Here is a 24357-nt window from a genome sequence, read left to right as displayed (position 1 = left end):
GGAGTTGATTTTATTGCCTATTTCATATGTAGTTATATTATATTTATATGAGTTTCTAGTGTATGCATTTTTCTTGACCCTGGGCTTTCTCTCAAGGTGTTGCTTCCAAGCTCAGCTCTTTGGCAGAGCGTGGAGGTTACGCTGTATTAGACATGCATGCAACTGACAGGTCGCCTGAATAATGAAAGAGCTCTTTTGACCGTGTAACATTTTTCCGTCTGAGAATTGCTTTTTTTAAGCGTGCTTTTTATTTTTAAAATGCCGCTCAGAATGCTTTTTTTTTTTTTTTTAAGGATATGTTGCTGCCTGTGTGTGGTCCCTCAAGTGTTAACGGCGTTGGCACTATGATGGATGTTGTTCCGGTTGGGGTTTCTTGCCATGCTGATAAAAAATGGTGTTATCAAAAGAGAAGACGGTCCCAGCATGTGCTGATAAAGACACCAGCAGATAATGAGAAGATTTGAGTTACATTATTCAGGTGGCGGGAAATCCGAGGAGAGGAAATACACAAAAGCAAAAGAAGAGAAGCAGGGCCAGCTTGCCGACGTGTTTCTGAGGTGTATCTGATGAGTCAAGTTATTATACTATAAAATGCTATTTTGAAAACCTGGGAATGGAAGGAGGGGTGCTATAGCTGTGCTCTGGACAGCTGCCTGAGCTAATCCACATTGATTTCCCATAGTCCTCTGTACCACAGTTCTTTTGGATGATATCTGTAATAAAATGTGAAACAATTTTAATGAGTTCTTTAATACACATTGACTCTGTACAGAGAAACATTCCAGGAAGCACCCCTGTCATAGAAAACACGGCTGTATTCATGATATCTAATGTTCATTTACCCTACAGCTATATTTTTCTGTGTGCAATGAACCCATGCGTATCATAAAGTATCTAGGGAGGTGTGCTTTAAAGCCACTGTCCAAATCATCTGGCTCTTCTTTTAAATATGCTGCCTTAGACGGTAGGCCTTCCGTCTAAGAAATGCTGAGGGTGAAGGTTTTCTTAATTCCTCACTATTTGTGGAAGTTCTTATGGAAAAATTGAGCTGACAGAAAACAAGTGAAAATTGTTTCTGGTGAGAGGTTACTGCTGAATTGTTTTTGGACTGTAATGTGAGCTTGCAGTACCAGTATTATTATCATCATCAATTGTCCTCTGCCCTTACATAACTATGCCTGCAAATGAAGAGTGAACTCTTCTTTGAGAGTCTCCTTTGTGAGCTGGTGACTATTTTCTTTCTTTCCAACGGGCAACCTCTAAGTTCTTGGTAAGTAGGTATCTCATTAAAAAACACGTTTTCAACGTACAAAAATGCCAAGTTACTAAAAAGTATTCATATCAAAATGACGCCAAGTTACGATACTACAAACAATATAGGCTATCTTGCCTCACCGAAATGACATAAGATGTATCTCAAAGCAATGCTACCCAATATTTCCTCAGTTCTTTCAAGTCACTTGGCCCTGTGTATAAGCATGCACTACATGAACAGGCCAAATATATGTGTGGATGGCTCTCTCACAGTCAAGATTGATTGAATAGGTGTGTGTATGTCCAATTTGTATTGGTATGTAGGCCTATGTATTTCGCTGCCCAGGCTTTCTGTTGCGTGAATGATAGTATGTTTCTTGGTACAAGTGTGTTCGTGAATGTGAATGTAAGATGCTGCCAGGGAAATGTCCCCATGCGGATAAAGAAGTTCTCTATGTATGTATGTACAATATGTGTTTTACATGCAGTATTTATTGTACGTAGCAAATATACAATAACTTGCACATGTACTCAAATTCAGTTCAGAAGCAAGTATAAACATGTTTTCTGGAGAAATGTGCTTCCTGTCGTTGCTCAGCAGCAGTTCTGTACATTAATTAATTTATACATTAATTTCAATGTACAATGTTCAATGTGTTCCATGAGGCAATTCGAAATATTTGTCTCTTTGATCTGACAGAAAGTTTGCATGACATTGTGAAATGGTAAGATTAGAAAACACAGGGCCAAGTGACTTGAAAGAACTGAGGAAATATTGGGTAGCATTGCTTTGAGATACATCTTATGTCATTTCGGTGAGGCAAGATAGCCTATATTGTTTGTAGTATCGTAACTTGGCGTCATTTTGATATGAATACTTTTTAGTAACTTGGCATTTTTGTACGTTGAAAACGTGTTTTTTAATGAGATATCAGTTCTTTTTGCAAAGCGTTTTATTATGAGAGTGAGAAATGCGACCCTGCAAGAAACGGTTGTGGATTATGGCTATCGTTGTGTGAATCTGTACAGTCTGATGAGCGTGTACCGTTCAGCAGTTTCGGTTTGCTATATATGTAAAACAGTGGCTGTGAGAAAGGATGCAATGGCGTAAGCGTAAACGCATCAGAAACGCAGATGGAATATGGTATGTACTCACGGATTTGACGTCCATCCAACGAGCCTTGACTGACAAAATAATCAACACGCCCGTAGAATTATAACTCCCTAGGTCGCAACTTGTGTAGCCTTCTGTCCTGCTCCGTTGTCTGTTATTTCGTGGAGATGCACTATTAGTGTTTGTAAGGTTTATCCTTCTGTCCTGCTCCATTGTCTGTTATTTCGTGGAGATGCACTTTTAGTGTTTGTAAGGTTTATAAGGCATTTTGATAGGCTAATCTGCAGGTAGGAATCCTCTTCGCCGTTTTGCTAAACTAGAACCGGAAAACATGATAGTGGAGAATAGGAGCAGACGCATATGTCCGAGCAGGCTTTGCATATGAGAGAATAACAACAGTGTGAGAGAAATTAAAATGAAATTACGAAATTCCGTAGTTGAAACAATATGTTTTTAGCAGAATGGGCATGTAGGTGAAGGTTGACATGATCACGGAGTATAGTGCGAAGTAAATGGAGTGACCATGAGCGAGCTTATATTCCTTATCAAATGGTTTACATAACAGTCGGTATTGAACATTGGTTGTTGAAGTGGAGGGTCAAATAACACTGCACACATTATTTACCTGTAATGTAATCTATTGCACGAATGTGTTTTTCTCATGTTCAGTGCTAGTAGTTATACTTATGAGTGAATCATGATTTTAAATGTAATGTTTTAATGCGGAGTTGCAGAACGTACATACGTAGTAATTGTGTGTAGCCTATGTGGCTAGATAGAGAACAGGGCGAGGTAACATGAATGTAGAAACGTGGCGTTTGCTGATATTAAGGTTTTGTACGGTAGCCAAGTGAAGAAATATAGTTAGTAGAAATGGCACAGTGGTGAACCGGTGTAACTTTTAAATAAAAGGAATACATTTGCGTCATGAAATGCATATGGGTGGCCGTGAGTGAGTGAGGTTTACCAGTCTGTGACTTCGTTAGCTAATGCCATAGCTATGCAATGCGTGAAATATCATTAGCGAACCTGCCGGTAGTTTTAAAGAAGAACACAAGCCAGTAAGCACAGAAGAGCTTCCGTTGAATCCATATGGCTTAGCAATATTGTAGCCGGTCAATAACTGAACGTACAGACGGTAAGTCATAATGCATATATTTTAGCAATATTGTAGCCGGTTAATAACTGAACGGTGAACGGCGGGTAGATATGGTGCAAAAGCAATAATTAAGAAGTAGTAGACAATTATTAGTGAGGGTCGAAGCAAGTTAAAGAAACGGGTTCCAAGCTGGGCTTTAACATGCGACCCAGTGTTCCCAAGCCTGTAACCTTACCCACTAGGCCACAGACGGATTAGCTGTTCAACCTGCGGAGTTGCGGAATGTACATAAGTACTAATTGTTTGTAGCGTATGGGGGTAGATAGAGAACAGGGCGAGGTAACAGGAATGTAGAAACGTGGCGTTTGCTGATATTAAGGTTTTGTACGGTAGCCAAGTGAAGAAATATAGTTAGTAGAAATGGCACAGTGGTGAACTGGTGTAACTTTTAAATAAAAGGAATACATTTGCGTCATGAAATGCATATGGGTGGCCGTGAGTGAGTGAGGTTTACCAGTGTGTGACTTCGTTAGCTAATGCCATAGCTATGCAATGCGTGAAATATCATTAGCGAACCTGCCGGTGGTTTTAAAGAAGAACACAAGCCAGTAAGCACAGAAGAGCTTCCGTTGAATCCATATGGCTTAGCAATATTGTAGCCGGTCAATAACTGAACGTACAGACGATAAGTCATAATGCATATATCTTAGCAATATTGTAGCCGGTTAATAACTGAACGGTCAACGGCGGGTAGAAATGGTGCAAAAGCAATAATTAAGAAGTAGTAGACAATTATTAGTGAGGATCGAAGCAGGTTAAAGAAACGTGTTTCAAGCTGGGTTTGAACATGCGACCCAGTGTTCCCAAGCCTGTAACCTTACCCACTAGGCCACGGATGGATTAGCTGTTCAAATTGCGGAGTTGCAGAATGTACATAAGTAGTAATTGTTCGTAGCGTATGTGGCTAGATAGAGAACAGAGCGAGGTAACATGAATGTAGAAATAGAAACGTGGCGTTTGCTGATATGAAAGTTTAGTACGGTAGCCAAGTGAAGAAATATAGTTAATAGAAATGGCACAGTGGTGAACTGGTGTAACTTTTTAATGAAAGGAATACATTTGCCGTGACTTCGTTAGCTAATGCCATAGCTATGCAATGCGTGAAATATCATTAGCAAACCTGCCGGTGGTTTTAAAGAACACAGGCCAGTAAGCACAGAAGAGCTCCCGTTGAATCCATGTGGCTTAGCAATATTGTAGCCGGTTAATAACTGAACGGTGAACGGCGGGTAAATATGGTGCAAAAGCAATAATTGATAAGTAGGCTAAGAGACAATTATTAGTGAGGGTTGAAGCAGGTTAAAGAAACGTGTTCTAAGCTGGGCTTGAACCTACGATCCCATGTTCCCAAGACTGTAACCTTACCCACTAGGCCACAGGCGGACTAGCTGTTTGAACGGGAAATGTTTCAGAATAAAAATGTATGGGTATTTTGCGTGTGTATGCGCGTTTTTGATTGGGTCGTGTAGGGCAGATTTGGCTGGTGTTAGTGAAATGTCCAATGGGGAGACATGTTGTTAGTGGGATAGGCGGCAGGAAAAATAAGAATGAGAAGAAGAAGAAGAAGAAAGAGAAGAAGAAGAAGAAGAAGAAGGAGAAAACGCAAAATCCCCTTAGTTTGGGGCTTTATTGTGTGGACATGTGAAGTTGTTTACGAATTCTGTCTGTTGAAATGGGGTCAGAATGTACAGAATTTAATGTTTTTAAGGGCTGAGTGTCTGTGGCTGTTGTGGTTATTTCTGTGGGGAACCCTGAAAAGTGCCAAACTCTCGGTGCTGTATAGGTATGGGGGCATGCCCCCGCCAAGGCGTAACTTGGCGGGATGGCATACCTGCCATCCCAATAGGGTGATTATGCAGTATGTACCCAATGGTTCTACTGCAGGACAAGAACAATTGTTTCCTGCTGCTGTTGCCTCATAGTTACAGCTGGCCAATGGAATAGCCCGGACTCTGATATGTCCATATTGTAGGGCTCAGCCTTTGCTTGTGGCAAATGCTTTTACATGCTGAACCATTTGGGTTCCTGCAATCTTATATTTCGACAGAACAGTCAGTCTGCCTTTAGTGAGCTAATTCTTTATCTCAACATATACGATAGGAATTTTGTGACTTGGTACAGAGACAATCTCTAGGGTAGTAAAAAAAAATAGCATTTATCCCACATGAAGTCAATCCCCTCTTACCTCATTTCACCCCAAAGCATCGCATTTGAAGGTAATAGGCTTGGCATTGAATGCAAAATGTGAAAGAGCTTGCATTGTCTCAGAGTGGGTCATAAGCAAGTAGGTTGACAGGAAACAAGTAGAATGCATTTCTTTAAAAATTGTCAGATTTAATGGTAGTTATGTGGTTATATAGTTACAGCAGTAATCCACCATTCCCCTGTGCGTCTGTGGAGCCTGGCACAGCCAAATTCAGGGATGGGTGATTTAACAGATTGACGTGGGAAGGATTGCTCATCCTCTGGCCGTCATTTGCCATGGAAAGTCATTTCAGACGGACGATGGAGGATGATGATGAGTGCAGTGATTACACGCTCACTCATTTGATGGAAGATGACTCATGTTGAGATGATGAATAACCAGAGATAAACAGTGGTTGTGAGGTAGATTTAAACTCTTCTCTCTTCTGCCTGTACAGAGCACGTTGATTGAGATCTTAGATTTAAACACAGAGCTTATCTCTGCTTTCCTCCTGGAGGCGTACATTCAGTTTTCGGGTGTCACGTCCTTTTTATGAAGAGAAAACCTCTGAGACTACATACTCCAAAGTCATGGGGTTAGCATTCAGATCTGAAAACACTCAGCTGTACAGCTGTTTGCTTCTTTAATGTGGACTGTTACATGCTTTAGAGAAAAATGATTAATTAAAACAAATGTTAATGTTAATGAAACAGTATGAAACAGTAACGACCCTTAAGAGTTTGTATTAATTGTTGAGTCTGCCCCTACAATGTGTGTGTGTGCATATGTGTGTGTGTGCGTGCATGCGTGCGTGTGTGTATTCCTTTTGAGGTGTCCTCACATACCTACAGCTTTCGAATGTTAGCTCTCAGAATGCAAATACAGGGGCTAGTGCAACAGCTGAGTCTGTCTTAGGGACACCGAGGACGCAGAATTGCAAACAAAACAGAATTGCATTTGCTATGAGCACAGGCCTGGCCCTGTGCCTGACACAACTTATCTTATTTTACCAGTGATAGGGTGAGTTAAGTCAGCAACAGTTCTTCAGGTTACCATTTCATTAGTTCTCCCAGTGACTTAATAGATGCCGACAGGTGACCAGTCGTCATTAATAGCTGTGTGTCTATTGAATGTAAGAGTCATGAAGACAGGGTTTTCTAAACTCAGTTTTACCCGGAAAAGTGGTAACGTGATCTGAGCAAGCATAATACTGCTTGCCAGAACTCAATGTTTCATTTTCTTGTGGGAGTGGTCACTTTTTGATGAGCTATGGGTTAATACATATTACAGTAATTTTAACCTTTACGTTTTTACTGTGTTTTTTATAGAGCTGACTACATTTAATTTTTGCATTTATTGTTTGGCAAGTTAGGCAACCCGGGATGGTGTCACTAAAGCATGTGCTTGTTTGTGCTTTCCCGAAATTATTGAGAATTTTGTGACGGTGATAGGCCCACATATCATTCTTTAGCTCATTAAACTGGTTATAAAAGGGAGCATTTCAGCTGAGTGCATATTTGCTGTGACAGATGTCTATTTCCACATGCTAGTTTATGAGGCAAGGCAGTGGAAGTGAGAAAGATGTACGCCAGTTGGCCATTTGGAGATTATATTACGCTTTCTGAGAGGAGGATACTCAGGTTCCAACCTCATATGGCCAGTTACTAAATTGAAATTTAACTTCTGTTTAACTGAAATTCTCCCTTTTTATCAGAAGTATGTTTTTGGTATAACTTTGACAGTAGTAAACATAAGTGCTTTAATTCACAGAACCGAAGCTGAAACGTTTTATAATGTTTTTATTTAAAAAAATATATTTCTGCATTCAGTTGGATTGCCTCTAATGTGAAAGCTGGCAATGAGAAGCCTGCATAAACACCCCCCTTCCCCTCACATACAGCTGCCCGAACTTTTTCTTTGATCTGATAATTCTTCGTCTCACAGTGGACTGATGCGCAGTGGGATTTATCTTAGCGGCCAGCTTTGAGGTAACAAAATTACAAACAAACGAAAGAGGAGAAAAAATCGATACAGCTTGTCTCACAGAATGATGAAGTGGCAGTTCTGAGGGAAATCAATAGCACTTCTTCAGCGGGGCCTACACTGTATCCATGACTGATTCAATGGCACACCATACTTCACTGACCGCTGTTTTCCTGCCATTCTCTGTGCATTAAAAGAGCAGCACTTGACTCATTGTCTTTTGTTTGTCATAAAATGAGGTGTAAAAACTTGGTGGTTTCTTGTTTTGTCTACTTACATTTATGTTTTTCTTATTTTTTTAGGCTGGAGAATGCAGGACATAGACCTGAACTCTGAGGGAACTCACCAGTTACAGTCCATAGGATAAACAATATAAGTAAGTGCTTCTACTGTAAATGTTTTATGTGCATATTGATTTTCCCTCTGTAGTCTTCTTTATATGCATTTTATAGACAGTTTCTTGTTAAGCTGTGCATGGTTTATCTTGTGCAAGTCCAAAAACAAATCAGGGCATTTTCTGGTCTCCAATTGTAAGTGCTGTTTTCTTTTTATTAACTGAGATGGAGGGAAAGCAGGGCTTTGATCTTATCTGCCGAACTCATGATTGCATTACTCACATAAAATGAAAATAACAAAACTGTGGCTGACGTTTAGCTGGAGCAATGTTTGAGCAATGTATTTGTACAGCTGTGACCTCTCACCAACATTTATACAACCAATAGTTATGTGTTAGATGCGAGAAGAATTATTAATATTACATTATGCAAATTACTCAAAAGTAAATCAATCAAAATGCTTTACTGTCCACAGGTATTGAGTAAAATCAGTCTCAAGAGATCATAGCTCCACCTAACCTGACACTCCAGTTGGATATTTGGAAATTCAAAATGATAAACAGTCAGTTCTGTTCAGAAATTATTTGTTGAATATTAAGTATTTGAAAATGTGAAAATGGTTATGTATGATAAAATATTCAGAATGCCTGTCATGTAGTAGGTTAACCTGAATTGCTTCAGAAAAATATTCAGCTTTATAAATGGATTGTATGTAAAAGAACGCAAACTGTGTGAGCTGTTCTGGATAGGATTGTCTGCAAATTGCCTCAGAAGAAACCAAAAAATAACATCACTTGACTTAGGTCAAGGGTAAACCCACTGGAACAGAGGTATATCTGCCTTGTTGAAAATCATCATGCCCCCCACACACAGATAGGCAGATGGTTTAGAAGTGGAAAAAATTTCAAGAGCCACAGTTGAAGATCTACAATACTTGGTTGCATCTTAGAGACTAAATTTATCATCAGGTTGCCAGAAAAACCTCTATGAAAGGCAATCAACAACATTTGGAACTTTGATTGGAATTGGGGTTATGGCCAAATAAGACCAAAATTTGGCTGGTTGACCTCCCACACAAGCAGCTGGTTTGGTGAACGTCTTACCTGGAGGGAAATATGGATTCCAAGCACACCTCAAAACCAACCACAATAAGGTTAACTGGCCACAAAATTGATGTTGCCATATCAGTTTCCTGACTTAAACCTGATCAAAAATTTGTTGTTGGAATTGAAGAGGGCAGTTCACAAGCACAGACCGAAGGATCTGAAGGATCGTATAAGATTCTTTGTGGTTAATGATTCTCCCCAACAGATCATTAAGAGTCCACAATAGCTAAATGTTATGCATTTGGAACAATTAATGTTGAATGCGTGAAACAGAATTAGAGTATGAGCCACAAAGATTTGGGAACAGTAGTTATTAAAATATATCTGAATCTAGACATTGTGCTGTAGCACTAGAAAATGAAATTCACTAAGGGTGTTGGAATATATAGGAAAAACTGAATATAAATCAGAGGAGGTTATATTGGTGTTATACAGTGTATCCGTCTCGGTCAGGTTGGGGCGCGCAGCGAAGTCCGTCAATTTCCTTTGTGCATCTGGTCGGGAGGACACGTGTCTTAACCCTCAGAGCAAAGCTGTTTAGTTTTGGTGAGTTTTTATGCTCACAAAGTCACTGATGCGACAGAATCTCACATGCGTTTACTGGAACCTAGTTGGTGGATTATTTTTGGCACACAAACATTTGATTGGCTTGTGGCATTGGAGCAGTAAAATAAAACATGGATAGGTAAACCATTTATTACTACTTTAAGGTTCAAATCCGTTAAATCTGGCTCCCCATTTCCTTTTAAAAGGGGTATTTCTGCCTTAAGCTGGTTGCTAATGATCGAGCAGAGAGTTTATTGCAGGGTCACAAGAGGAAGGGGACAGGCATTTAATTATGCCTTGGTTGACCAGAAAAGGTTGTGAACATGGTGATGGTGAACTGACTCAGTGGAGGGTCAGTCCTGTGGTCAGGAAGCCAGAGGCCACAAATGTTCCTGTGAATGGTTACATCATTACATGTCATATAAAGGGGCTTTATTCCCACTTACTTAAATCAACATTGGATCACGTCCTAATTAAATAATGTACGAAAGCTTAAAAGGTAATTACAGTATGAAGTCATATAAATGCCCTGAGGCAAGGCCAGGGATACCTAAACTATGCCCCAAAGATCAAACTTTGGGCACAAAGCCTTTGGTTTTGCCCACATAAAGGGTTATAAATAGAAATATTAAACATCTTAAGAAGTTATGAGAATATGAAGTTTAGTATTGGCTCATGGGTCAATGCTTAGATTATAGCTTGGCCCACCAAACTGAAAAAAAAAAAAAACCTGCACTAAGCCAATCATGCCAAGGATTTACACTAAGGGTGTTGGAATATATAGGAAAAACTGAATATAAATCAGAGGAGGTTATATTGGTGTTATACAGTGTATCCGTCTCGGTCAGACGAGATGCTTGTTGGGGCGCGCAGCGAAGTCCGTCAATTTCCTTTGTGCATCTGGTCGGGAGGACACGTGTCTTAACCCTCAGAGCAAAGCTGTTTAGTTTTGGTGAGTTTTTATGCTCACAAAGTCACTGATGCGACAGAATCTCACATGCGTTTACTGGAACCTAGTTGGTGGATTATTTTTGGCACACAAACATTTGATTGGCTTGTGGCATTGGAGCAGTAAAATAAAACATGGATAGGTAAACCATTTATTACTACTTTAAGGTTCAAATCCGTTAAATCTGGCTCCCCATTTCCTTTTAAAAGGGGTATTTCTGCCTTAAGCTGGTTGCTAATGATCGAGCAGAGAGTTTATTGCAGGGTCACAAGAGGAAGGGGACAGGCATTTAATTATGCCTTGGTTGACCAGAAAAGGTTGTGAACATGGTGATGGTGAACTGACTCAGTGGAGGGTCAGTCCTGTGGTCAGGAAGCCAGAGGCCACAAATGTTCCTGTGAATGGTTACATCATTACATGTCATATAAAGGGGCTTTATTCCCACTTACTTAAATCAACATTGGATCACGTCCTAATTAAATAATGTACGAAAGCTTAAAAGGTAATTACAGTATGAAGTCATATAAATGCCCTGAGGCAAGGCCAGGGATACCTAAACTATGCCCCAAAGATCAAACTTTGGGCACAAAGCCTTTGGTTTTGCCCACATAAAGGGTTATAAATAGAAATATTAAACATCTTAAGAAGTTATGAGAATATGAAGTTTAGTATTGGCTCATGGGTCAATGCTTAGATTATAGCTTGGCCCACCAAACTGAAAAAAAAAAAAAAACCTGCACTAAGCCAATCATGCCAAGGTGATTTCAATTCTCACACAGTTCAGTGAGACTGAATTGATGCAGTGAGGCAGAATTGATTCATGAAATACTTAATGCTTTATTTATTTGCTTTAATATTCCATGCCTCATGTGGAAAAGATATTCCTGGGAGAAGACAAACATAGGTTTAATGAAAGAATGAAATGTATGCATCGTTGGTTGGTACTCCATTCTTCAGGGCCATAGCAGTTTCTCAAGAGGACGCCTGCATACAGGATTGCTGCTTTCTCCTGAAATATCAATATGGATTTTTGGGACTCCCAGAGGCAAGGTCTTAAGCTAATTAAATCTTTAATCGCTTTATGATGCCTGAGTGAATGGAGAGCAGTGTAGTGTTATTTAATTACAAAAGAGCTAATTGGGTGGGACCTCTATTATCCTGGTAAAACACAAAGGTTTATGGTTCTCATGTCATTCAGCTTTCTTGCAGTGTGCATTTTATGATGAGGTGGTGCTACATTATTTCACTGTGAATGATAGGTGATAATAATGAACAGGGTCTGCCTTAATGTGCGTCAGCAAATCTCTATCAAAGTTCGGCTGCTGTATAGGTTATGAATGTTTCTGAATGTTTCAGAGCAGCAGTTCCTTTTCAGGTGGTTAATGCACTTATCTTAAAGGTATACCAGCACAGCGCGAATGGACCCTGAAACCTTCTAATGATGGGCACTGAACTGGTTAAGGTGAAATATAGGTGCAAATATGGAAAAGCAAATACGTACGGCAGTAATAATCTCCCACTGTGAATTATAAGCACAGAAGTGCTGAATGTGTGCTGGTGGCTTACAAAAAGACTTTTCTGTGTTTAACGCTGACTCTGTGTGTGTCCCCCACGTCCCCTGTTTCACTGGGGCTCACTCTGCTGTGTTTGTCACTGACACCGTGGTTTGGCAATCTTCTGTTTTACTCACCGCTGCACTGTACCCCGAAGTGATTTCCCGCAATGAATGCAGTGCTCCTCAATCAGTACTGCAGTGGCCTTTTTCGGGTCACTTCACTGCCAGGGTTATGGATGCCTCAGAGGGGCAATCTCTGTGTCCTAATTTCTGAATGCGGTGGCCTACATTTCTTAGGCCGTGCTCTCTGAAAAGATGCTGCTCTATCTCTCTGCCAAAGGGCTGCAAAGGAATCGCGGTGCCTTTTAATGAAAGACATGAATGTTTTTGCATGTAATGAGACAGATATTTATGTTCTGGTGATAACTTAGTGGTAAAGGAACAAGAAGGTTTCATGTTCGATTCCCAGGTGCTGCCCTTGAATTGGACCCTTGAGCATGTTTATCTAAATTGCTTGAGTAAATATCCAGCTGCAGAAATGGATACCCTGCAAAAATCTAACTAACCCTGGAGAATGGAATATAAATAATGTTCTGCCGGAATATTTTTTAGTCCTCGGTGATTCCAGCTCTTCACCCTGCTGGTCATTAGACTTTTACTGTGTAAGTGGTGTGTACTGTATATCCATAGCATGTCCTAGTTTATAGCTTACTGTATACACATATATATGCAGTATATGGATGCTCACATACATTCCATATTTTTTGTACTGTACATACATACATACAGACAGGTGACAAATTAAAGGAAAAATCCAACATAAAGTGTCTAAGTAAGGTGTTGGACCACCACAAACCGCTTCAATGTGCCTTGGCATAGATTCTACAAGCCTCTGGAATCCTACTGGAGGAATGGAACACCATGTTTCTAAAAGATATTCCCTCATTTGGTGTTTTCATGATGGTGGTGGAGAATACTGTCAAACACATCTGTCCAAAATCTCCCATGGGTTTTTAATTGGGTTGTGATCTGGTGACTGCAAAGGCCATATAATATGAGTCACATTATTTTCATACTCATCAAACCATTCCTAGGGTCTCTTCATCAAAGGATAAACTTATGTCAAATTGCTGAAGCTGAGCATAGTTAGGTTTGGCAGTATGTAGATGGGAGATATGGAAATTTCCGAGTATCTATTGAAATACGTGTTCATCAGCCCGATGATGGCAGACTTCCCTCTGAACAAAATACTAACCAAGGGCTCAGCACATTGAATGAGGCACTCTACTGTAGGAGCTGTTGTCCTTTTTAAGAGATCTGAAACTGAGGTCCTGGCTCCATGGGATCATAAAGAAGCATCTTCTGTGAAAAATCTTCAGTGATCAGTTATCTACTGTCTAGTTCTAGGTACCTAGAGGCTCGTTTCAGTCCACCATTGCATCTCACTTATTTTCAATTTCAACAAAATAGGCACACGGATAAACACTTGATTAATTTCCCTTAGACTTTCTGCGTATTTGTTTTATAATTAGTCAAAATGGCAGCACTGGAGTTTCTGTTTATATGCGTAAGGATGTAGAATTCCAAGAAAACTTGTCCTTTATCTGTAGATGTTACTCCCTGATTGGTTCTGCTTTTCCTTGCATTCTCAGTCATTTGCATTCCCAATTTGTCTCAGTAAATGAGAATTGAGCTCACATTTTTTATTTAAAATAAATTTAAAAATACAATTTTAAGAAATCTGCTTCATAATGGTACAGACCTATATACAGTATAACTATTATACAACTACAGATTTATTTCTATTATGATTATTTATTTACTTAACTATGTAAATGGTTGGTCGGATAGTATCACCAATGTACCATATTTCATTTCAAAAAAATTAATTGGATGCAAGTTTAAATCTCTTGTGAATCTTGTAGCAAATACCTGAAACACCGCATAGAATATTAATGTCTCTCTGAAGTTGGAGTGCTCTTTGCTAATCATCTCTCATTTTTAAGAAGGATTTTTTTTCCCTAGGGTTAATAAGTACTCTTATTTATGAGCAGGCATCACATATTAGACTAAGGCTGTTCCATCCTGGTCTACAGTATGCACAACTTGCAAGACCCATCTATTTAGACTCAGGAGTTTATTGTGTCTAAAGCAGAATGAGAATTTTTGTCCCACTGATAACTACAAAATTAAGAATGTTATTGAATTCTGTTATTAAATGTGAAAAAAGGGCTGTAATTGAATTGTTTCATTTCAAATTCAATGTGCTGGACTACAGCACCAAAACAACAAAGAATATGTCACTGTCCAAATACTGTACCTACAGACTGCACTGTATACAGTATGTACCATGGCAGGTTACATGTTTTGTCACTTCTTTGATTTAGATATGACATATTAAGGTCTTTGTTGGAAAACATAACCTCTTGCTTCATGACCGGTAATGTCCACTTCTTCTTTTACAGAAAAATGCAGGCCGAGTGATAACTTGCTGGGCTGGCTATTCGGTATGCAAAACGCTCACAATGGCAGCACATCAGTCACAATCCTCTCAGTCAGCACGTTCTCTTGTAACAGGAGGATTTACATCATGTTCCGACCCTCACGATGAGCCATGATTCATAGGCCTCTTGTGTTTAAGAGCACTTTACCGCTCTACCCAGTCATATTTACTGCTGTGCCCTATGTTAGACCCATTATTTCCCCTTAATCATTCTCCAGCCTTGTCTTTTATTTCAACATCTGCACATAATTGAAGTGTGGCTGTGATAACACAGCTGTCCTGCTCTTAATGCTATAAAATACCCCCAATTATGAAGCAAATAAAGCTGGTGTTTGGAAAAAAACTATGCTACATTCCTTTCCTGAGTGTAGAAGCTAAACTGCACTCAATGAAATTTTGGTTACAGTGACCCTCATACTCCATCATTAGAATTTTCTATTTGTATATACAGCTCAGAAATCCTGTACAGTTTGCTGTGGCATTCTAAGCCACCATTTCACAATACGATAGCTTCAGTGGCAGCTGGTAAAGACTGGTGAAATCTTTACTTTTAAACTGATCATAGTCTAGACTCATAGAGGTATATGGAAGTGAAGGGGATGACGGCTTTGAGTACTTTCTCATCAACTCCATTATACTGGAATTTTAAAACGGAACCAACATCTACATTCTGCATTAATGTAGTCCAATTTCATACTTTATCAGAGCAGAATCATTTAAACGGGCGTGAGCCGGTTAAGCTGTTCACAATTTAAAGATACATACTGGAAATCAAGCCATACAATCAGAATTCTATTTCATTCTCAAATAATAAGGAATTTAATCCTGATTGCATCCCATTGTTAATCCAAGTTACATGTGGTGGCTTTATGAATCCTGCCTAACTTTCAGGACTAGCAGCAGATTTGCTCCAAATCAGCGGATGCTGAACACCAATTGTGTAGTGCAATCATATCATAAACAGCTAAACTCATATTAGTGTGTTTCTTTGCAAAACCACCGTAGTATGATTTTGCATTGTGCAAAATTTAGACTGTAATCAACTCAGGTTTGCATAGACTTCTGGTGCATTCATGCACGTGATGATGATCTACTGCCATTTCATTATTACCTTGTCCAATGTGTTTGGTGGTTAAATGGCAAGTGGCTCCCAGCAGGCGAAGCCTAATGGGCTTTAACATAAATATGGACACCGTAGATGTGATGGCAAAGACAGGATAAGGTGGCTAGGACTGAGATGAAAATGTGTGCGGTTGCTGCTGTATCATTTTAAAGCTTTTATTGTAGTCAGCTTCTATATTCCAAAGAAATTGGTTTTATTTCAGTGTCTCTTGTCGTCCCTTTACCTGATGAAATAGAATATTTTATGCTTATTTTTCCATCTCTCCTTATGACCCCCCTTACCTCAACGCCCCCCTCCATAAACCTCCCATGCTCCTCTACCCTTGCTCAGACTCACACTATAAGAACCCCGGGTGACAGCAGACTCAGTGATGAATCTGGTGTAGGTGGGCTCAAAGAATCACTTGTTGTTTTCATCAAAAATCCTTCCATTCTTGTGTTCTCATGAATCGTAATTGAGGACTGCATTAGGTCCTTGTGTGGTCACAGTCTCATCCTCCTCACAGGAGGAGGTCCGCATGGCATCTGTTCACCTTTGGGGAGGTCTGTGCCATGGACCAACACGGAGAAGATTAAATCTGCCAAAAGCCTCCATAACAATCAGCACTCTACACACATCAGGGGAGAGAAAATGCCAGCCACTGTCTTACCCCTAACTGCGAGCGTGCCACTAAGCGTGAAAGGTTTTGACAAGAAAAACGAAGTGCAGTGTTTCCTGTGGCCTGCAGTACGTCTCTGAATAATAAATTGTTGCTCTCCCTCAACCTTTGGATTAGTCATGCCCCCGTGATGATCCAGTCAGGAGAAAGTGTTCCCACACAATCCTTGGCTTTCGGAAAAAAAGGCCACACAAAGCTGTCAGCGCGCATCTTACGGAGGATTTTGAAATGTAAATTAAAGGAATGATGTTAATTTCAAAGAGGCATCTCTGCCCTTTCTCTGGGCTTCTTTTTGTGAGGAAGCAATACACATCGCTCAGAACATCAGTACCTTTACGTATGAATGTACAAATATGAAGGAATTTGACCTTTTCCCTGTCACCTCAAGGTAACGGTTTTTGCGTTAGTTTATTGTGACTGTTCCATTTGAATGGCTACATGTAAGCATGAGGTGAAGTTATTATGATGATTTATTATCTGTGGTCAAATAAAAAAGTACAAGTGTAATAAGTGTGCTGTAAGAATGTCAAACTAAATCAAAGTTTATTGCCAATGACAGCGCTGAAATGAAACGAATGAAATGTCTTATGACTTTTAATGAGCTTGCGATCATAAAAAGGATGACCATGAAAAGGGATAGTGGAACAATTTCCAGGAAAAATATGGTTTCTCATTCTACTTTTTATTTCATGATTTCTCTTTGATCACTGGAGATTTAACAAAATGAAGAATTTGAAAAATAAATCTTGCTGAAATCCACTTCTCAATGTTAAAAACAAAGGGCTGTAGCTGTTAGAAGGACTGTTCCCAAAACGCCATGTCAGTTTGACCGAGATGTCCTCAAATGGCTTTAGTGGTTGCTTGAATGGCCCAATGGGCCCATGCAGCCACATTCTGTGAATGGAATGTCCTCCTCTGATGTCCATACTCTTTTTCCAGGTGTAACAGTTGGACACATGTTCACTCAGTGCTAACGTACATCATAAACAGACTGCTTGTGAAGACCTGTGAATTATGCAGAAAGGTAATACTGTACTTTGCTTTATATGTTTATATTCACTACATTATGTGTTTCTAATTTTTTTTTAAAAGCACTCTGAGTTGCTTTTTTCACCTTGCTAGTGAAATATTTCATATTATTTAATAATATAAATGCCTAAATGCTTTGATTTAGACACTTAAAATAAAATGAGATATAGGCCTAGGTTTCTGAAGGCTACTTGTCATCAGGTACAGGTACCATGTATTCAGCACTTTACGGAGTAGATTTCAGTCTTGCAAACATGCTTAATCACATCCTTATCATGATTAACAAAATCAATAATCAGCTCATAATGGATTCAGAAGTATCGCATTTATAAAAGCGATTTATCTGCTGTTAAAACTCCTGCCGTCTGATCCCACTAATTCAGGTGAAGATGGAGGAGATGCACTGCTTGTATTTTCCAATGACTGTTTTAATGATTGGATGCTTAATGGATTGGATTGGATGCTATTAATGATCCACATGATGCCCGGGCCATATGGGCTCACAAGACACACGTAAGCTAAACATGATACACTTCATAATCTGCAAAATAGCCAACAGGAAAGCAATTTTATCAATACTGGTGATGCATTAGCTTGCTCACTACTATTATATCTGCCATATCACTAAAATGAGAGGAGAATACCATGGGCACACCTTGCAATGATTGAGTTATAAAAATCAAAAAGATTTGTGATGTCACAAAACCAGTGCCCACCTCTCAAATCCTGCCTGACTTTGAGGCCAAGTATTTTCAAATAAAAAATGAAAAAAGAAACAGAAGAACAACATCTGATCAATCATGATTTTGACCACAGGAGGGCTTTAAGCACAAATTTTGATTTAATTCAGGCCATTGTCTCTTTCAGTGTGATATTGTCTGATTTGTCATTCATTTACATGCAGCACATTCCTGCACAGACTCTGACATGGTTTCTATCATGCTTCATAGTTCACAGAAATTTGGGTCAGGCTTATGATCAGACTTATGTTCAAACCCTATGTTTTCATTTTTTGTATTCTGTGTTTATCCCCTGAGCCAAGTGTCACTCTTGATCTTAAAAGAAGTCTTGTGGAAGTTATGTCCCTAGAGGTTTCAGCATGATGCCAACAACAGTCTTTTTGGGTGGCATGGCGTAGGTGAAAGATTTAATTTCCCTTTATATTTTATCTGTTCGGTTTGGGGGCTCTTTTCAGTGTCTCAGAAACAAAAACAAAAGCATTTTATGGCCGGATTGATATCGGAATTGCAAGAGCTTCGAATTGTGTCCAGATGATGAGATGAAGGTTTTTTCATAGGAGGTTTTTAACTTGTTTGATGGAATAGGATGGGATTCTGATTATATCACTGACTGTACTTTCTGTTCTGTCTTGTAAAACAGAGTTCACTCTCTTTTCAGTTTGTGGTTATTACTGTTTCTTATGTTACATTTTATGAAACTTTTGGCAATTGTAAAACCTTTCTATACATATAAAACAATTCACAAATATCAGTCTTGCAAAATAATGGCATTAGTTTATGTCTCTTCCAGTCCTTTAAATTCCTTTCAGTTTGAACCACATTTCATTTGAAATGATTATTCCAGCAAAACATATAATTTTATTTCTTCTAGAAATATGCACTATTAATATTAATGGGGCAATTCAGTCAAAAATTAAAATAAGATCTGTTTCCAATTACCTTGAGTAGTATCTGTCCATCCAGATAGTTTTGATGATATGTGAGTTTTATAGATATTTGCTGCAGCTCACAACAAACAAACAAACCTCATGGATCCTTTTTTATGTGGTTTTAAAGCACCAAGAATTTACATTTGATATTCAACAGTAACATCTCTTTCCAAATATAATCCCACGGTCACTCACGAACATCCACAGTGCTTAATTTCTGCATGTTTCATTAAACTACTTATACTGAAGTATGCCAATCGTGTAGGCTATATCCCGAGAAAAGTCTTGTGCAGGCGGTGATTAAAAGAAGTGCAGAAGCAATAGAAAAACTGTAAGCATTTGGTTTATGAGGGCCTTATGGTATTAGTAACTGTGGATTAGATGCTCATGTATAGTGCATAGAAGATTTTATTCATTTATCCAGTCATTGGAAAATGTGAACAGTGCAATATCTCTTCTGTTCAAGTAATGTTCCAAGTCTGATATGAATCAAACTAGGAAGTTGAATTTAATTGTTTGTTTGAGGACAATGTTCTACATCACAGATCTCCCAAAATTTGGATCCCAGCTTCTCCACATGCCATACATACACGACACTCTTTTCTACATCATCTAGACTCAGAGAATTTGTCAGGGAATGAGGTGGGCTGATAGGCAGAGTACATGTTACAGTCTAACTCTTTGTGTTTAGTGCTCAGCACTCTGGCTTATTGCTTTGATAAATTGACCTGAGCAATGCATTTTCCCTGAACCTCTGTGGAGCCATAAAATTATTGCACGTACTGGATCATGCTTTTATCACCTCTGGAATATGTAAATGCCTGAGCTGAGGCCAGAGTTCACACATACACTTGGGCAATTATTGTTGGAGGTCAGGTTTTACAAATATAACCTCAATATTTTATGATAATCATGCAGGTCAGTTTTACAGACATCCAAAGGGCGTATTCGTACTCTGTTCTCATTTTGCCAGAATGTGTAAAAGTCTCCCATATTTGCACTCAAAATTCCCGTCTTTGCACGACAACAGCCAAACCTGCAAAACCTGCTTTTATCTGGGTAGGAATTTTGAATGTGTGCACCATACTGACCAATATCTCTGATATTTATCATGTTTATGATCAATATTTCAATTCTCTCCATCATTTTTTCAGTATTATATGAGAGCTGGCTAATAGGACTCTTCAAAGCCTGAGTAAACTACACCAAAGGGACACTTCAGTTCCATCAGTGAAATTCACAGGGCCCTTAGCAGGGAGATAGACAGACTCAGGAAACTTTTCAGTTGCTACTGATAATTCCATGTGGTCTTATGTAGTACTCATTTGGCATCATCAAAAATGCAAGTAAAACAGAAACAAAACAGAGGGAATAAAATAGAGAATAATTTGAATACAATATTCTGTAAAAAATAAAAAGAAAAAAGAAAAATGACAATTAAAAATTTTTCAAGAGCTGCAACAATAGCATTTTAATGATGGAAATGTTGAAAAATACTCATTACGATGCAAAACCTCATTGTGAAAGAACTGTAGTATCTACAGTGTGTGACAGGGAAACAAGCATCGCATCTTCAGTTTTCTTTTTGCAAATTTCAGGAGCAACAGTGCAAAGGGTGCTGAAGAATTCAAAGAAGGCTTACTGTTGCTGTACAACAATACCTAATAAATGATGAGTAATGATATTGAACATGATTTATTTCCACTTGATTAATTAATATTTGCACACAATTTCCAAACCTAACCAAATATGTGATTCCGTATGTGTGTGTGATGTAATGAAAGGGGAAAATGGAAAAAAAGTTTTGTGCCTTATATTCCCAAAACAACATTTTGGATACAGAACTTACAGTGCCAGTTACAGTATGTGCTAAATTATAGATATTCAGCTATAGATTTCTCTTCCTGCTTTTTGTCATACCTCTATTTCTGCGATATTTCTCATCGATAATAGAACAGATATTCTGATTGACATGCTGTGCTTAATATAGAGAATTTTAATGCATATTAGAATTTCTTACTAGACAAAGAAGTAAACAGGGTGGAAGGAACTGCTGAATTGTCTCCTACTGGATCTAGGAATGCTTTTTATCTTCATACATGTCTATGAGAGAGGGAAATCAACTCTTGGCTACACATCTAAACCAGTTTTGAGGAAATTAGAACATGCTTAGTTGAGCAATGGTTGAGACAGCTGTTAAATCCATTGAGCTGAATTTCCAGTATATATAATAACTGGAATTATACATCTGTGCATTTTGGTGCATTTCTCACACAAAATATGCAATTTAAGAAAAGTTAAACAGCATAAATACAAAACAATATCTTGTTTGTTACCACTAATGAGTAGATGATATATGTAGAATTAACTATCCATTATGGTTCAGTTTCTCTGTCATTTACCAGGGACATCAGACTAAAATGTAAAAGCCAAGAATTAGTATTCATTGCAATATTAAAAATGATCACAAATGTAACCATCAATGTCAGAAATTGGGAGTTGCACAAGTTGCAGGTGGAATAAAACCTAGATGGAATGAGGCATGAAAAATGAACACAAACAGATGTTAATTTCAGGGGACAGCAGGAAGCGGAGATTGTTTTGGATTGTGAGTCAGAAAGCTGGAGAGCTGGGTTTAAAATGCCGAGCCCGTGCTGGGAAACTTGTCTCCTGACAGCCCTCACACTGTCTTGCAAAACAGTTTGGAATACAGATTTACTTTATTTACCAAAAATATATTTTGGAGCATTTTTTTTAAGTTTTGGATTCATGTTTTTCTAGGTGCATGGTCTTTTTTATCAGGAGATAAATAAAAACCACAAATGATATAACACTTTGATATTATATAACATCACATTACAATCTTATCTTGGCAGACAGTGCTGAAGAACTTCAGGCCATTTATAATCAATAAGTGTGATGTTACCCTAACAAACTGTAACCTTTATGCAGATCTTTACACATAAAAAAAGAAAAAAGAAATTATATTTAAAGGGGGTGGAATCTGAAGAGATGAGTCTTCAGTCTATATCCCAAGATGGGCAGGGTTTCTGTTGTCTGGACTGCAGTGTGAAGCTGGTTCTACTGGTGACTTATTAATGATGTTTTCACAAGCTACTCTCATTAATAAAGGAAGACCACTTCAGACACAGACTTCCCTGGGTAACCAGATGGCCGGTGACTCCCTCCAATATTCCAGTAATGTACAGTTGCTGTATCTGCCAATTGATACAGGTGCTAGTTTACTATGCTATTTATGCACACAGTTCCCTCCACCTGATCTTTAGCTTCATCTGACAGAGTAGAGGCTGCTGCTTCATCCCTTGCCCTCGCCACCCTGCCAATCAAGCAAAATGATGCATTTCTTCTTGAAAAGCTGAACCTTTTGGGTGCAGCTGAAACCCATATGAAACGTTACACTGCGATTTAAACACTCAATTAATGCTTTTTTGCTCATTCATGAATTGTCCATAAATTGTAAAACTGTCAAGATGGAGACCAAAGGAATGTTTCAAACAGATGCAGTTGACCTCTTAGACACACGGCCCACATCAAATATTTTCTGATGCGAAATTCCAGGAAACAGAACCTACTGATAAATATGCTGATGGCACTCATGAAATCACTTTATGAACTGTGCAAAAAAAACATTGTTTAATGAAACCCAATCTATTTGTTTGCCATTTAAATTACTGAATTATTTGGAAATACAGACTCTGAAAAAATTGAAGAATGTGTTGTTTTTATTTTTTGCTCACAAGTTGCCAGTGTCATCAAGGCCTTCGCCTGTTTCCATTTTAGATCAAGACTTACATCAATCATGTCACTTATTTAATCAATTGAAAAAGGGAAATGGAACTAAAGTGGCCAAATCAAACGTTAGTCCATTTACTACAAAAATAGTAACAAAAGTTCAATTTACAGTCCTTTTACCTGATAATACAAAGCCTCTGTCCATTCAAAAAACGCATTATGGAGAAGATGTGTTTAGCTGGTTGTAAATGACCGCACTGGTAGTTATTAAGGGTGTACTTTTTGACAGCCACAGCGTCTCACAGCCCCTGCAGAACGCGGTGCGCTCTGGAGATCATCGTAATAAACAGATGATCTCCTGTAGAAATGTGAGCTGCTTCCGCGCTTATAGCGGCCAAGCCCCGCAAGAATCTGTCATTCTTCCCTCGTCAGCAGCTGTACAGCAGGATTTACAGGAAGAAAGCGGCCTAATGCTTCCTTTTCCAGCATGCCAGCACGCAGACGGCGAAGAGTAGGGTGGACTAAAGCCCAGATTTCATTCAGACACGGTTCGTGTTTGTCCTGGGTTGTCCAGTGGCAAATTTAAGCAAATGTGTTTCATGGCAGTGTAAATCACAATTTAATCATGGAAAAAGGAGTCAGCGTTTTAAAGGGTTCTGTTCCTTTTGAATGCATACTTGCGAATGTTAAAAAAAAAAAAAAACACATTCAGGATAATTACCAATAAAGTTACTCTCTCTGCCTCCCCCATCTGTTGCTCCCACATCAGCATATGCAACTGCATTGCTTCTGTGCGAGTGTTGAAGTGTTGAAGTGAGAGAATGTACCAGCCAACTATCACCATGTTTAGAGTGAAGCCAAGGACATTGGATTCATATTTCAAACAACTAATCACCATGTTCTTCTGTCCAAGTATGATGTATAATCAGTTGGCTGGCTGCCTGATACTTTGATCACAATAGAATCCAGTTCCTTAATTCAATCATGATGAGGTCAGGCTAAAAACTTACCTTAAATTGGAAAAGTCTTTGGACTTGAGATGGATAGTGATTCAATATAGATTATCCTTATCCACACAGAAGAACAATGTTCTATATGTTTAAAACGTGTTTTTGATTTTTCTTGTTTGTGCTTAATCAACCACATGTCATGTCATTGAACCTGAGGCAGTAAAAATGTTACCTTTCCTCACCTCAGCTAGTACTAGCAGCACAGTGGTTAGCTGGAAGACTTTACTCCTCTGACAGTCCAACCCCCCCCCCCCCCCTCGTTCAGATGCTCAGCTCTGTAGGATAGCCTGATCTTGAAAGTGTCTGGGTATTTTTTCCATTTAGTTACAACAGTCTTAAGAGTACTTCTAGGAAGGTTCAAAGTCTTGCCAATGATTTTACAAACTTCACCAGCAGCTTTCCTGCTAACAACTTTATCTCACAGTT

The 24357-nt window shown here is 38.9% G+C and overlaps 1 protein-coding gene across 8 annotated transcripts in view; it reads left to right on the top strand.

Annotated features, from left to right (window-relative positions):
• Positions 1 to 24357, top strand: part of mgat4c (mgat4 family member C) — a 138184-nt gene that overhangs the window by 67004 nt on the left and 46823 nt on the right. For 4 of the 8 annotated variants that reach the window (XR_010331196.1, XM_064343008.1, XM_064343009.1 and 1 more), the window contains 2 exons: positions 7998 to 8071; positions 17410 to 17494. Coding sequence is in view for 3 of the 8 variants with exons in the window: in XM_064343008.1 (XP_064199078.1) it covers positions 17485 to 17494 (10 nt within the window). In the remaining 5 variants the exon portion in view is untranslated. Of the gene's footprint in view, positions 1 to 7997; positions 8072 to 17409; positions 17495 to 17882; positions 19050 to 20766; positions 22595 to 24357 lie in introns of those variants that run through there. The other 4 variants (XM_064343013.1, XM_064343014.1, XR_010331198.1 and 1 more) reach the window with 3 other exon arrangements.

Source organism: Anguilla rostrata, chromosome 7 (genome assembly GCF_018555375.3).
Source record: "Anguilla rostrata isolate EN2019 chromosome 7, ASM1855537v3, whole genome shotgun sequence".
Taxonomy (NCBI): domain Eukaryota; kingdom Metazoa; phylum Chordata; class Actinopteri; order Anguilliformes; family Anguillidae; genus Anguilla; species Anguilla rostrata.
This window is presented reverse-complemented; position numbering and strand designations above follow the sequence as displayed.